The sequence below is a fragment of the Myodes glareolus genome, chromosome 6 (assembly GCF_982192425.1).
Source record: "Myodes glareolus chromosome 6, mMyoGla1.1, whole genome shotgun sequence".
NCBI classification, from domain to species: domain Eukaryota; kingdom Metazoa; phylum Chordata; class Mammalia; order Rodentia; family Cricetidae; genus Myodes; species Myodes glareolus.
Window position 1 is genome coordinate 20,126,440 of NC_142031.1, and position 14,188 is coordinate 20,140,627.

The 14,188-nt window shown below is 43.4% G+C and overlaps 1 protein-coding gene across 1 annotated transcript in view; it reads left to right on the plus strand.

Annotated features, from left to right (window-relative positions):
- The first annotated feature begins 377 nt into the window (after positions 1-377).
- Maco1 (macoilin 1) overlaps positions 378-14,188 on the plus strand; it is a 62,158-nt gene continuing 48,347 nt past the window's right edge. Inside the window, exon 1 of the mRNA XM_085690514.2 lies at positions 378-641. Coding sequence (XP_085546640.1) covers positions 562-641 — 80 coding nt within the window. The 5' untranslated portion in view covers positions 378-561. The remainder of the gene's footprint in view (positions 642-14,188) is intronic.

Sequence of the window (14,188 nt, forward strand, 5' to 3'; positions counted from 1 at the left end):
GGCGCCGCACCGCACGGTGTACTCTGGCGTGGGCCTTCCCACAGCGAGACGCAGCCCAATAACCGCGAAGCGCACCTTCGCAACAAGGCATAATATAGGATGTTATATTTATAGGGCCTATTTATAAGCCTCTATTTAACTCTTTTCTGATAGGCCCAGCCACGCGTCTAGACCCTTTTCTGATTGGTGTGTCCTTCTGTCCTTCAAAGAGGCGGGCTCAAGAGTCCGTGGTACCTCAGAGAGCCCCAGGATTGGCCCTGCGCGGCGCGCCGGCGCCTTCGATTGGTCCCGCGGGCCGTCCGTCGGGGTAGAGGAGGCGGGGCGGGCGGCTGGCTGGTGCGGGGCGGGCGGGCCCCGGAATTGTCATTTCTTTGTTTCCGAAGGCGGAGGAGGCTCGGCGCCCCCCTCCCGACCCCCCCTCCCCCCAGTGCTGGCTCCATGTCTGTGTGACCGGCCGCAGGGGTAGAATCCAGGCCCGACGCGGGGCGGGCGGGCGGGCGGCAGCGGCAGAGTTGAGAGGCAGCGGCGGCGCGGCGCGGGCACCGGCCCCCCAGCGGGAGGATGAAGCGGCGGAACGCCGACTGCAGTAAGCTCCGCCGCCCCCTGAAGCGGAACCGGATCACCGAGGGTATCTACGGCAGGTGAGCGGCGGTGCCCGGCGTGGGCCTGCGGGTCCCGGGCGCCGCTCTGGAGGGGGCCCGGCCCCGTTATGTAACCCCCGACTAGGCCGCATGCCCGCGCCAGGGGCTCTCCTGAGGCGCGCCGCCCGCGGAGCGCCCGGCCAGCCCGCCGAGGGTCCGCCCCGGGCCGCGGGGTGTGGCGAGGGCCGGGCGGAGGGCGCGGCGGGCGCGGGCGGGAGCCGCGGGGCCGCCGTTGGCCGTGGTGTGCCGGGGGGGAGGGGCGGCACCCCCGCGTCCCGGAGCCCAGACGCCCGGGGGTCCCCAGCAGGCTGCGCGCCGGGCCCCCCGACGGAGCCCGGGTCACGCTGGGCTCGGGACCTGGGGAGTTGGCTGCCGGAGTCTGAGGCTCGTGGACCCGTGCGAAGGGGAGGGAGAGTGAGGCCGCCAAAGTTGGGAGCTGCCAGGGGCCCTGAACCCCGGACCTCCCAGCTCGGAGCGAGGCCACGCCGGCTACTCTTCCGCTCGTCGCTGCCCTCACGAGATCCCCACTTGGCCCGGAGTGCCAAGGCTGATACCCTCAGATCATGCCCGTGGCCCCGCTCCAAACCCAGGCTGCTGTCAGCTCCTCAGCAAACATTTTGGCGATTGCAAGCAGACACGTTGCTCTGAACCTTTAGCAGAGGAGCTTCTCTCTCCCAACTCAGGTTTGGGATTTTTTTTTTTAATTCCTTCTTCATGAAGGAAAGTGGTGTCTCTTTAAATAGAAATTAAGTCCACTCCTCCTGGAGAGGACAACAGGTTCACGGGGCAACTAGGTTGACTGTCACAGCTTCCCCAAGCCCAAATTGTGTATGGCGGTTTTTTTCCGGTAATGCCTCCGAAAGAACCGATTTCAGTGGAGAAGTCATCAGTTTAAGGAAGAGAACGCTCAGCATGTGGCTATAGGCTTAATTGAGTCCTCAAGGCGGCACGGTCTTGTTCTTGCTGTGAGTCTTGGAGACATTTCGGAGGTAGCTGTTGACAACCAAGTTCTATCATAACTATACACCTTGGGCATGCGGTTGTTTACACGTGTGAAGTGGCTGCCCTCCACAGGCAGGTAACTGACCTAAACAGGAAGGGGGATTCTTCAAGTTTAGAAGGATTAAGAAATCAAAAATCCTTGGCTAGATCCCCTTGTAAGGAGTCATCCATCAGAGACCAATTCATTCATTCAACAAACATAAATACTATCTGCTCAGCAGTGTTGGAGCCAGTCGGGACACAGCTGTTAGTAAAACTGAAGAACACTGTTGCTGAATCAGATGTGACGTTTAAGTAAAACTGAAAAAGCAAAACCAAATTTTTCCAGCAGATTGAATGAGTGGAGGCAAGTCTGCTTACTATAAATTCTTGAATGAAGAAAAGGCTTTTTTCCTAGCCATTGAAAAAGATTAGCAGAACTTATTAATAGCAGCACAAGAACAGAAAGTGTGTTAAACAAAGTAGGCAAGTTAGGAGGGCTGTGACATTTGAATTTCTATTTACAGTCACATAAGACGAGGCCCCTCATAACAAGATTGGTAACTCCGTGTTGTTTGCATGTTTTCTGATGTATATTAACTTCTTTTCCTATTTAAACCAATACCTGGTATATGACTCGTACCTCAGCAGGCGCTCAGTGTATGTTGACAAGGAGTTCCTCTTTTAATGAAGATCCGTTGTTTTACTAATGGATTTTAAACTTTGAATTTCCTTACCCTAGAGGTTAATAGTAGATTAACCTTGTCCATTATTTGGTTTCATATGAAAACTTCAAAAAACGAAATGGTGCTTCAGCTTCCAAATCTGTCTGCTGTTTGTTGGGGATTCTTTGTTAAATCTTAATAAAGGAACCTAAGTTTATTTCTACCTGTCTTTCTTGTTTGACGTAGAGTATTTTAGTTCCTTTATCTGTTTATCAATGCTATGGAGTACTGCAATGAAATAATCATAGTGTGTTTTATCCCCTCGTTTTGTTTTTAAGGACTTCTTTGGAAAACTTCCAGTTGGTTCTTAAGAGAACAGAATGAGTGGGCTAGTTATAAATTAGGACATTTGAGGATTCATGAATATCAAATTTCTGTTGATCATCAAATTGAAGTCTGTATTCAATTCTGTTTCACGCCATCTATTGCCTGTTTTGTTTCTGAACATCTGGCCAATTTAGTCTCATTAAAAAGGAGCTATCCCCTCAAGGGCTGTGTTGACAATTTTGATAACCACTGTCTGCTGTTTCATAGCCTAACCTTTCATGGAGTACTGTGTTCATGTTCCCTGTCTGTTCAGCTCTTTTGAGCCCTGGCATATGTGAGGGAGCAAGCTGAGGTGGGAAGACTGGACTGCAGCCCCCCAGAGACCTAGGGTTAGACTCAAAGTCCAAGCCCTGGTGCTTTGGACCCGCAGAACAGCCCTGTTTTGAAGCTCAATTTTCCCATCTGTTAAATGAACATGCATGCATACATTTAGTTTGTGTAACTCCTTATAAATTCCAAGGTGTTTTTGAGATATTATTTACCATATGATTGCTGTTACAGTTAGCATGTATGGCTTAATTCTTTTCTTTTTTCATCTGAGACAGGGTTTCTCTGTGTACTTCTAGCTGTTCTGAAACTGACTCTGTAGACCAAGCTGGCCTTGAACTCACAGAGATCCTCCTGCCTTTGCTTCCCTGTGCTGGGATTAAAGGGCGCCACCACCACTTAGCAGTGTGGTTTATTCTTTAAGGAGGCAAGAAAGGTTAGATTTGATCCAACCAAAAGCAAAAGTAAAGTAGTCAAAACAAGGGGTCACTTGTGGCTTGATCATGCTTTAAAACAATGGTTCTCAACTTTCCTGATGCTGTGACCCTTTAATACAGTTCATGTTGTGCTGACCTCCAGCCATAAAATTATTTTTGTTGTTACTTCATAATTGTAATTTTACTACTATTATGAATTGTAATGTAAAATACCTGTTTTATGATGAATCCTGTGAAAGGGTCATTCAGCTCCCAAAGGAATGGTGACCCACAGGTTAAGAACTGCTACTTTAAAAATCCTGGTACTACTGGGCTTGGTGGTACACACCTTTAATCCCAGCACTGGAGAGGCAGATGTATCTCCGTGAGTTCAAACCCCCAAATCCTGGTGCTTTTAATCATGGGCAGCTGTTACTGAGGTGACTGTCAGATGAGAGCACTTGTTGTCAGTATCTAGCCCCACTGGGATTGTTTTTGAGAGGCAAAGATGCTATGAGTATTAATCTTCGATATTATATTAGTACTGTATGAGTGTGTGTATGCATTATCTGAAGATCCAAACATTCTCTGAAAGTGTTATTCCAGTCAAGTTAATGATCAGAATTAAGAGAAAGGAAACAAGAATGGTGTTACTGTTATTTTTTTAAATTATGATTTATTTATCTTTATTTTATGTGCATTGGTGTGAAGGTGTCAGATCCCCTGGAACTGGATTTTCAGACAGTTGTGAGCTGCCATGTGGGTGCTGGGAATTGAACCGGGTCCTCTGGAAGATCAGTCAGTGCTCTTAACTGCTGAGCCATTTCTCCAGCCCCTGGTGTTACTGTTATTATTATAGAGCTTAGATTTAGTGCAATTAAAAAAAAGCCAACACAGAATTTAACATGCAAGGCAATCACTATACAGATGTTGAATGAATAGATAAATACATAAATATAAACTAATGCATTCTATTCATTCAAACCCTGTGTTGTGGTGGAGTTGTGGAAGCTCGAGGATAAAACATAGGTCCCCAGCTTCAGGGATTTATACTCCAGTAGGCCATAGTAATACTCTCTTAAACTTGTACAGTGACTTAGAGGTTTCAAAGAACCTGGGGTTCTAGTCAAGTAAAAATATTTCTGTTGGATCAAATTTTAACTTCCTGTTTTAGTTTTTCACCTGTCATGTTTGCAACTGCATTTTCTCCCTGTGCTGTTTTATGAGGTAGACAGTTACCGCTAAAAGAGGGAATGCTTTTTAACCCAAATGAGGTAGACTTGAAAATTATGCAAGCAAGTTATTAATAATGAAAACTCTTCTTAATTACTACATACGGAAGTCCCTGGACTTCCTGGCTGTGAGTCCCTCCCCAAGCTTCCCTCACAGCCCTCTGCACTAGGCTACTAAGCATTTCATTGCAGGTGACAATTCTCCTGGTGAGGTGAGTGTCTGGTGTGGTGTCTGACCCGCTTCTGTGCACTTCCCTCCCTCTCTCCCTCGCCACACTACCCACCCCTTTCTTCTAAGACTTAAAAAGAGGATGATATGGAGGTAAAAATACATTAATTATAAGACTGGACAAAAGCATTTTTATTAAAGTATATTTCAAATCTCCATATTTAAAATTGTTACTTAAAAGAGTATCATAGAATAAGAACTTTGATTCAGTTATGCCTTTCCAGCTTTAGGAAATAGTTTTCTTTCTGTTACTGGTGGTTGACTGTGGTACCCTTCATTGTGCCAGCCTCCACTTGAAATGATGCCTGAAGCTTACAGTACAGTACTGGACATGACAGCATAGGCAGTAAGACTGCCCTAGTTACATGAGACATTTGTACCTGTTTTTCAACTCCAGAGGCGTTGTTAGAAACTATCAATCTTTGTACTGTTCCTCTCCCTTCCAGTTTCCTTTTCCAGACCCTTGTCTAAATATGGCATCTCCCAAGGTTTTCTCTCTGTTGTTGTTCCTGTCTCCTTAATGATGTTTTCTAAGTCTGGTTTTAGATTCCTTAGGGCTATGCTTATTAAAGTCACTGGAGGCTGGCGGCCTTGATTGTACATGTGTTCTGCAACTGGAACTCCAGATTCCAGTGTCGCAATCTCACAGCCTGAAAGCATTTCTGTAACCTTGGTAGGCATTGACTTCAGGCTGGACCTGACTTAAAAGACCTAGATACAGACTCTGTATCTTCTAGAGGGCTTTGGGGAAGGGGTGAGTATAATGAATAAAGCAAAGTATTCAGCTAAACACTTAGGTTTGTTATTTCTATAAACTGCAATTAATTGGTCACACTAGAGTTTGTGTTTAATTTTTACTTGTGGTATAGTCCCTTAAAAAAACACTTTACTTCAACTTCCATTATGATTCTTAATGTCTGAGTAGTTTAGGTAGGTTAGTTTTATTAGACGTTTTTAAAAGCCCTTTAGGGGACTGGCTAGATGGCTCAATGGCTAAGAGCACTGTCTACTCTCGCAGAGGATCTGGGTTTGAGCACCCACATGGTAGCTCACAACCATTTTTAACTCTGGTGTCGGGAGATCCAGTGCCCTCTTCTGGCTTCTGTGAGCACTCGGCATAAGGGAAGACAAAATACCCATATATAAAATGAAATACTAAAAATAATAGCAAAAAAGAAAAGCTCTTTAAATTGTTGCTATTGGGTTGAGGAGGGGAGGAGGGCATGCAGTTCAGCTTATCTACAGACCCTGCCGGCCCTGTTGTAGGAGCTGTATTCCCTTCATCTTCGTGTTGATTGCTTAGGTTTCTTCTTGAACCTCCACAGTCTTGGAGGGTGGTTTAACTGTGGGCTTAGGAACTTGATATTTTTACTAATTTCTTATTCTTGTTATGTATCCTGTCTGCTATGGACTCATTTGGTATTCTGTGAACACTTACATTTCCAGAGACTTTTTCTGGGCTATGTCTCTCAGATATGCCCGCTAGGTTGGTTTGTTTGCCTGTTTTGGTGTGTGCATGTGCACTCAAGTGCAGTTTGTTATTTTCTAGGCTGGTAACATCTTGTGGAGTCTACAGGATCAGATAAAAATCTCAGAAACGCAAGGCCAGCAAGATGGGCTGAAAAGGTACAGACACTTGCCACCAAGCCCCACAGCCTGAGTTCAGTCTCTGAAAGAACTGATTCCACAAGTTATCCTCTGACCACCACACACATCACGATACATGTGTGCACACACAAAGTAAATACAGTGAAACAACAACAACACACAAACCTAGTTAGGTGAAATACTGTAATTGAGCTACTTCATAAAGTGTGGCATCCTCTTCAAATGCACTGATTATTCTCTGGGCTTACTCAGTTTGGGTGTAATTATTTTACTTGGATAGTTTTCAGGAGTTGGGTTCTGAAGAACAAGTTGGCTATGCAACAGATGGCTCACGTGAGATGGTGCATGCAGGCAAGAGCATACACCTTCTCTAGACTTTCCATCATGGGTCTTTTCAAACCTTTAGATGACTCGCTCCTCATGACCTCACTTTTAGGCATGTGTGTGCTTGTGTTCTGGCAATGGAAACTAAAACAAACTTTCTCTCTCTTCCTCCCTCCCTCCCTCCCTCCCTCCCTCCCTCCCTCCCGAGATGGGGCTTTTCTGTGAAACATGCCTGGCTGTCCTGGAACTCACTCTGTAGACCAGGCTAACCTCGAACTCACAGAGATCCACCTGCCTCTGCCTCCCGAGTGCTGGGATTAAAGGGGTGTGCCACCACGGCCCAGCCGAGGCTTACGCTTGATGGTCACCTTAACTGACATCAGCTGGGTCTCAGTTCATCAGACTTCCAAAGTCCTTTCATAGCATTGCCTTCATTCCTTTCTAGTCTTTTATGCTGCCATTAAGGACAGTGTGCTCGTTTTGAGTCATAGGATTATAAAAGCAGAAGCTGTTCACTCCTCACTGCCTTCTCTGTGAGAATTCAGGCTTGACATAATAGTGAATTGAAGTAGTGAAAGTGGCCATCTTAGATTGGTTTCTGTTACTGATGCATTTGAGCATGTGTGATCCCAGCACAGAGGATGTGGCTGGAAATAACATTGCTCTGTCTCTAGATCACATACTATTTTGCTCATCTTCAAAACACATTTAAAAACCAAATAAAGACTCAATACTAAAGTCAGTACTTGACCACATGGTTGCTGGGAATTGAACTCAGGACCTCTGGAAGAGCAGCCAGTGCTCTTAACCACTGAGCTATCTCTCCAGCCCATTAACTTTTTTTTTTTCTTTTGGTTTTTCGAGACAGGGTTTCTTTGTGTAGCTTTGGAACCTGTCCTGGAATTTACTCAGTAGACCAGGCTGGCCTCGAACTCACAGAGATCTGCCTGCCTCTGCCTCCCGAGTGCTGGGATTAAAGGCGTGTGCCACCAACCACCCGGCTAAAATGTTTTAAAACTTTTTAACATTAATTTTATTTTATTCATTTGACTGTTTGCCGGGATATCTGCGTGAGTACCACACATGTGCCCTGGTGTCTAAAGAGGATGGATGTCAGATCCCTTGGAGCTGGAGTTATAGATGGTTGTAAACCACTGTCACTGAACTTGGTTCACGTGGGTGGGTGGGAACTGAACCTGTTTCTTGTAGAAGAACGACTAGTTCTAACCACTGAGCCATCTCTCAAGTCCGATTCCTTACCCCATCCCCCAGGTTTTCTGTGTGTCCTTGGCTGTCCTAGAACTCTGTCTGTAGACAGAGATCAAACTGCCTCAGCCTCCCGAATGCTGAGATTAAAGATGTGTGCCACTACTGCCTGGCTTTCAGTTTTTCTTTTTCTGTTTTGTTTTTTGAACGGGGTTTCTTTATAGCTTTGGAGCCTGTAGACCAGGCGGGCCTCAAATTTACAGACATATGGCTGTCTCTGCCTCCTGAGTGCTGGGATTAAAGGTGTGCACCACCACCACCTGTCTCAATTTTTCTTTTTAAATGACATGTTTCTCTGACACAATGATCATATTAGCTGGGCCTTCAGTACATGCGTTGAATCCCAGTACTCAGGAGACATAGGCAGACAAATATCTGAGTTTGAGGTCAGCAGCGCTACATAGTGAGACCCTAGCTCAAAGGGGCGGGGGCATGGATATTATAGAACTCACCCATAGTTGTTTTTGTAAAGAACCTTTAATTTTAATTTTTTTCAGTTTTGTAGTGTGTTTATAATTATCAACTGGAAATTTATGAAGACCTGAGGTTTTTTTTCTTTGATTAAATCTTATTTGCTTATTTAAAAAAACAAAAACAACAAACCTTGGTTCTAGCTAGGCTACACAGAGAAACCCTGTCTCAAAAAAAGCCAAAATACCAAAAACAATTTATATTAGATTTATTCATTTTGCATGTGTTTTGCCTGCATATATATATATATATATATATATATATATATGTGCACCGTGTGTGCTTGGTGCCTGCAGGGGCCAGAAAGGGTCATGAGATTTCCTAAAACTAGAGTTATGGATACTTGGGAACCACCATGTGGGTGTTAGGAACCAAACTGAGGTCCTCTGCAAGAGCAGCAAGTGCTTCAAACCGTTGGCCCATCTCTCCAGCCCCACTTCTTTGCATAGACATTTCTGGTATTCATTTAAGCCACATTCATATAGAATTAACAGTTTCTGCCTTCTGTGTTCTTTCAGTGGTGTCCTAACCTGTTAGTTCCCTTCCTGTCCCTCAGGTTCCTTTCCTGTAAAATAAAAATGTTGTCCTGCCTACTTCACAGTAGAAAAAATAGATAATTATAGGCACACATTTAGAAAACTTACAAGTGTGATGTAAATGTGTGGTGTGATTAAGTAGATTACTGTGTCTGTGCAAATAGTGGATTTACTTATAAGTGAATTTCTCGTGTTTGTACACTATCAACACAGTTTTTAAATTATTTTAAAAATTTCTGTGTGTGTATGTGTTGCTGGCTCAATGATGGTTTTTGTAAGAGGCTGTGCATTGTCTTCTCTCCCCTATTTTGCTTCTTTTCTTTTTATCCCTAACTTCATACATTCCATATTACTAAAATTTCATACTGTTAAAAAGTATTTGGGGAGTGGGGGTATTGCTCAGTGGGCAGAAACATTTGTGCAAGCTGAGAACCTGAGTTTAAGTACCCACACCTGCATAAAAATCCAGGCATGACCACTTGGTCATGCAACTCTAGTGCTGTGGATGTTGAGACAGGAGGATCACTGAGGCTTATTGGGTGCTGTGGGTTCAGTTAAGACAGTAAGTGCAGCAAACTAGAGCAGCACACCCAGCATCCTCTCGCCTCCATGTGTACACAGGAACTCACACTCATATGCAACATGCATCACCCCCCTCAACCGAAGTGTTTTTGAAGCAGAAATTATAGAATTTCAAAGTCTCCACTTGCATTAGGTTACATTGTCTGTTCTTGATAACTTTGTGGTCTGTTCAACTCTTTATAAAAGGAAAAAGGTCATACCCCCAAATTATAAAAATTTATTAGTGATCTCCCACACCCTACGCGCCCACCACAGGGTTTCTCTGTAGTGAGGGGCTGCGGGCAGGCCTGCTTTTCATCCTGCCCAGCTCCCGCACGGCTAGCTTAGCCCCAGAAATAATAACACATAAGTTGTATTCATTTAAATACTGCCTGGCCCATTATCTCTAGAGAGTTAGTTACTGACTAACTCTCATATCTTGATATTAACCCATTTCTAATAATCTGTATAGCATCACGAGGTGGTGGCTTACCGGAAAAGATTTAGCATGTCTGACTTGGTGGCTGGCTCCATGGCGTCTGCCTCACTTCCCTTCTTCCCAGCATTTTATTTTGTTTACTCCGCCTACCTAATTTTCTGTCCTATCAAAGGGCTAAGGCAGTCTCTTTATTGACCAATGAAAATAACACAATAGACAGATAACCCTCCTCCATCATTTCCCCTTTTTCTGTTTAAACAAAAAAGAAAGGCTTTCATTTTAACATAGTAAAATTACATATAACAAAACAGTTATCAAACAAGAATTACAGTCACAATATTTATAACTATATCTTTATTATAATAATGGAAAACTATAACTATGACTATCCATTTTTCAACTCCATCAAAGACTCCAGAAGGATATATTACTTAAGTAAACAAGAAGTAAGCAACTTCCAAAACTCTAGAAATGACAGAGACATCTCACTGCCTGGACAGTCACCCAAAGTTTCTTTGTATCGTTGGGGCATCCATTTTTGGCCTTCAGGCCCATAATATCCAGTAGACATTTCCATGAAGCAGGAACTTTTAAAGACAGTTTAGTCATTATCTGCTGTGTCCTGCAGAATGTCTTATAGACTCTTTCATGAATCAGGAACCCCGAAAGATCATCTCACCTTTAGGCAAGTTTAGCAGTCCTCTCTCTGTGGGTTTTCTGTGTCCAGTATATATAACAGTCCAGGCAAGAGCTGTTTTTTGCCCAAATGGCTAACCAATTCCATAAGGAGCCTCTTTGATGCCCATCTTTCTCTTGAAGTAGATTGGTGCTGCCAGGAGCAGACGTGTCTCATTGTCATGAAAAGTCCTAAGTTATTAAAACATTAAATGCCATGTTCTGTAGTCTTTGAAAGATGTGAATGTCTATCTGAAATATATCTATGTACTTTTAGAAAATCAGACTAACATTACTTCAAGCTTGACTATTATCGATGATTATCCATTAACAACCTATATTTTTAATTATATATTGCATTTTTAAATGAACTACACAATCAAAATCAGAAATATATACATATATAACAAAATTGACCTTAAAATCCATACCAATGCAAATTATATCTATATCATATCCCCCTTTAAATGTAAAAGAACATTTATAAGCAATATTTGGGAATATGGACGTAGTTATTTTTTTTCCAAACTTCTTCCTGCTGTATAGGGGCGCTGTTAATCAGGTCTTTTATGGTATAACCTGTCTGCCAGGTTCATCTCAGTTGGCAGTTGAGTGAAGTAATTTCTTGAGGGTGTTCACAGCAACCTTTCAGGAGGACGTGGTCTATCATACCATATTGGGATAGAAGCAATCCACAGGGTCTCATCCTCTGTGAAAACAAAAGAAGGACCTCCTTAGGTGGTCTACTCCACCCACCTAAGGGCTGACCTATCAAAAAGGCCAAGACAGTCTCTTTATTGACCAATGAAAATAACACAATAGACAGATAACCCTCCTCCATCATTTCTCTGTGTAGCACTGGCTGTCCCTGAACTCAGAGATCTGCCTGCCCCTGTCTCTTAAATGCATGTGGCCCCAGTCCCTGCAGGGGTATTTTTTTGAGGAAGTGAGATGGTGATTGGGCTTTGTGCTAGAGGATGAGCAGGAATAGAAGTGCTTTGGGTAGTTTATTCAGCTAGAAGAAATTGTGCAGAAATGGGTGGGTGGGTTGATTGGATTTTTTTTTTTTGAGACTCAAGAGTGTAACATGAGGGGGCCTGCTTTATAGCTTATAGAGATCTGTGTGATTTTTCTTTGGGGCTTGCCGGCTGTGGGGTACCCGGTGGGACAGAAACCCCAACAAACAGCAGGCCGCTCATGTTACACAAGAGACATCTGTGTGGCATCTAATAAAGACCTTCTGGCTACATCGTGAGGCAAAGCAGAACAAAGCTGTTTCAGCTTAGGTGTCTTCCTCTTTCTTTGAGATGAAGTCTTATGTTTTTCAGGCTGACTTTGAAGGTGCAAGCTTCTGACTTGACTGTGTGAGTACCTAGGATTATAGGCATGTGCTTATAAACATGCTCCTGGCTGCTGCTGCCCCTCCTCCTCTTTTGTTAAAGATTATTTATTTTTTATAATGTGTGTGTCTGCAAGTGAGTGTCGGTGCCTATAGAAGCCAGAAGAGGTCATCAGATTCCCTGGAGCTAGAGTTATAGTGGCTATGAACTACCTGATGTGAGTGTTAGGAATGAATGCTTGTCCTCTGCTAGAGCAGCAAGTGTTCTTAACGGCTGAGTCTTCTCTCCAGTCCCTTTCACTTATGAAACTATGAGCCTATGACTTTATCTAATCCCAGTTACCTCTCTAAGGCCCCACCCGTGACTGTCATCGATACTTGAATTTAAGGATGAAGTTTCAACCTGAGTTTCAGAGGAGACCTAATCAAACCATGCTATGCTGCCGGTGCTTCTCAAATGTTAATATATGCACAGGCCTAGGGAGCTGGTTAAAATTAAGGTTTAGGTTAAATAGGTGTGAACTGGGCCCTGAAATTCTGCTTTTCTAAAAAGTGTGCGCATGATACTGATACTGCTGTGCTGTAGACTGTACTCTTAAGTAGCAAGACTGCAATTACAGCCTGCCAGTGTGAGACTTCAGCAAATCAGAGAAAGGGGCTAGACGAATAATCTAGCAGTGCTGCACAACAGAGAAGACGGGCTTGATAGGAAGTATACCACGTACTGAATGTGAAAGGCAATTCAGTTGCCATTATGAGAGGACAAGAAAGCCTGGATTGGGACAGATGGCTACTAACAGAGTATTTGTCTGCCTAGGGAAAAGGTCAGGGACTGAGGATGGACGGCTAGCCCATGGTAATTATGTGTACTGCAGACCAGCAGTTAGTGACAGTGGAAAGAGACACACTGTCCCCAGAAGGAAGAAGAGTGTTCACTCCTCATTCCCGTTAATTGGGGATGATGAATCCATAGATGGAGAGTATTGCTAGATGGATTCAAGTAAAAATGGCTGTAAATGACACTGATGGAACTAGAATGAGGGGAAAAGCTTGTAGTTGGGATCTATTTTAAAAGATTTACCATGGTTAAGCCAAGTAATAACACTTATTTTTTCTTAATTTCATTGGCAACTTTAACAGAAGCATACAGTACCTTCTATCAAAAATGTTATGATATTAGAAAGTATAATTTTGCAGGTGTACTCTAAATTTTACTCATGATTTTTTTTTCTGGCCTCCAACTTCACCTGCCTCTGCCTCCTGGAATTAAAGGCGTACACCACTACACCTGACTTAGTCACGATATTTTTTTTTTTTTAGCTTTAACAACAATTGGTCACGATATTTTATAATTATTTGCCTGTGTCTATCAGAAATTTGGAATATCATCAAATTAGCCATAAATCATGTAATGAGCCATGTATGTAGAAATGTGTCCAATCATATTTTCTTTATGGATGAAAAGAAATGTTTTGAAATGCCCTTGAGATTGCATCTCCTTTAATTTGACAGAAATCTCAGGATCTTCAGAATATAGAAGGACAGGGACTAATAAAGGCATGCTTTCCATGATCTCTCAAGAAGGGGGACAGAGTGAGGCTGAGCACGCTGAACCTGGCATCTCTTGTAAACTCTCCCTCTACCTTTTTCTTTCTTAAAGATTTACTTATTTATTATTTATGTATACAGTGTTCTGTCTGCATGTATGTCTGCAGGCCAGAGGAGGGCACCAGATCTCATTACAGATGGTTATGAGCCACCATGTGGTTGCTGGGAATTGAACTCTGCATCTTTGGAAGAACAGCCAGTGCTCTTAACCCCTGAGCCTCTCCCCAATCCTCTTGTAAACTCTCTAAACTTATAAATGAAGCAACTTCAGTAGAATTCAAAACTGAGTCTAGGGAAAACCAGCTTTGTTAATTTGCTGTCTCTAGATTTTTAAAGGACACCTTCTTGAAAAGGAAGCTAGGATGTGGCCTGTGTTTACCATCCAGATTTACTTAGATGTCTTTGCTTCTTAATAGACTTGGCAAAGAGTGATTGTCAAGGAATATCAAAGGTTTGAAAGAGCTGCACCCTGGCCCCAAGCTGGAAGTTTTAGAATTGAAAAAGAATAATCACCAATAAAGACCATTTTGTACTGCCTTCCGT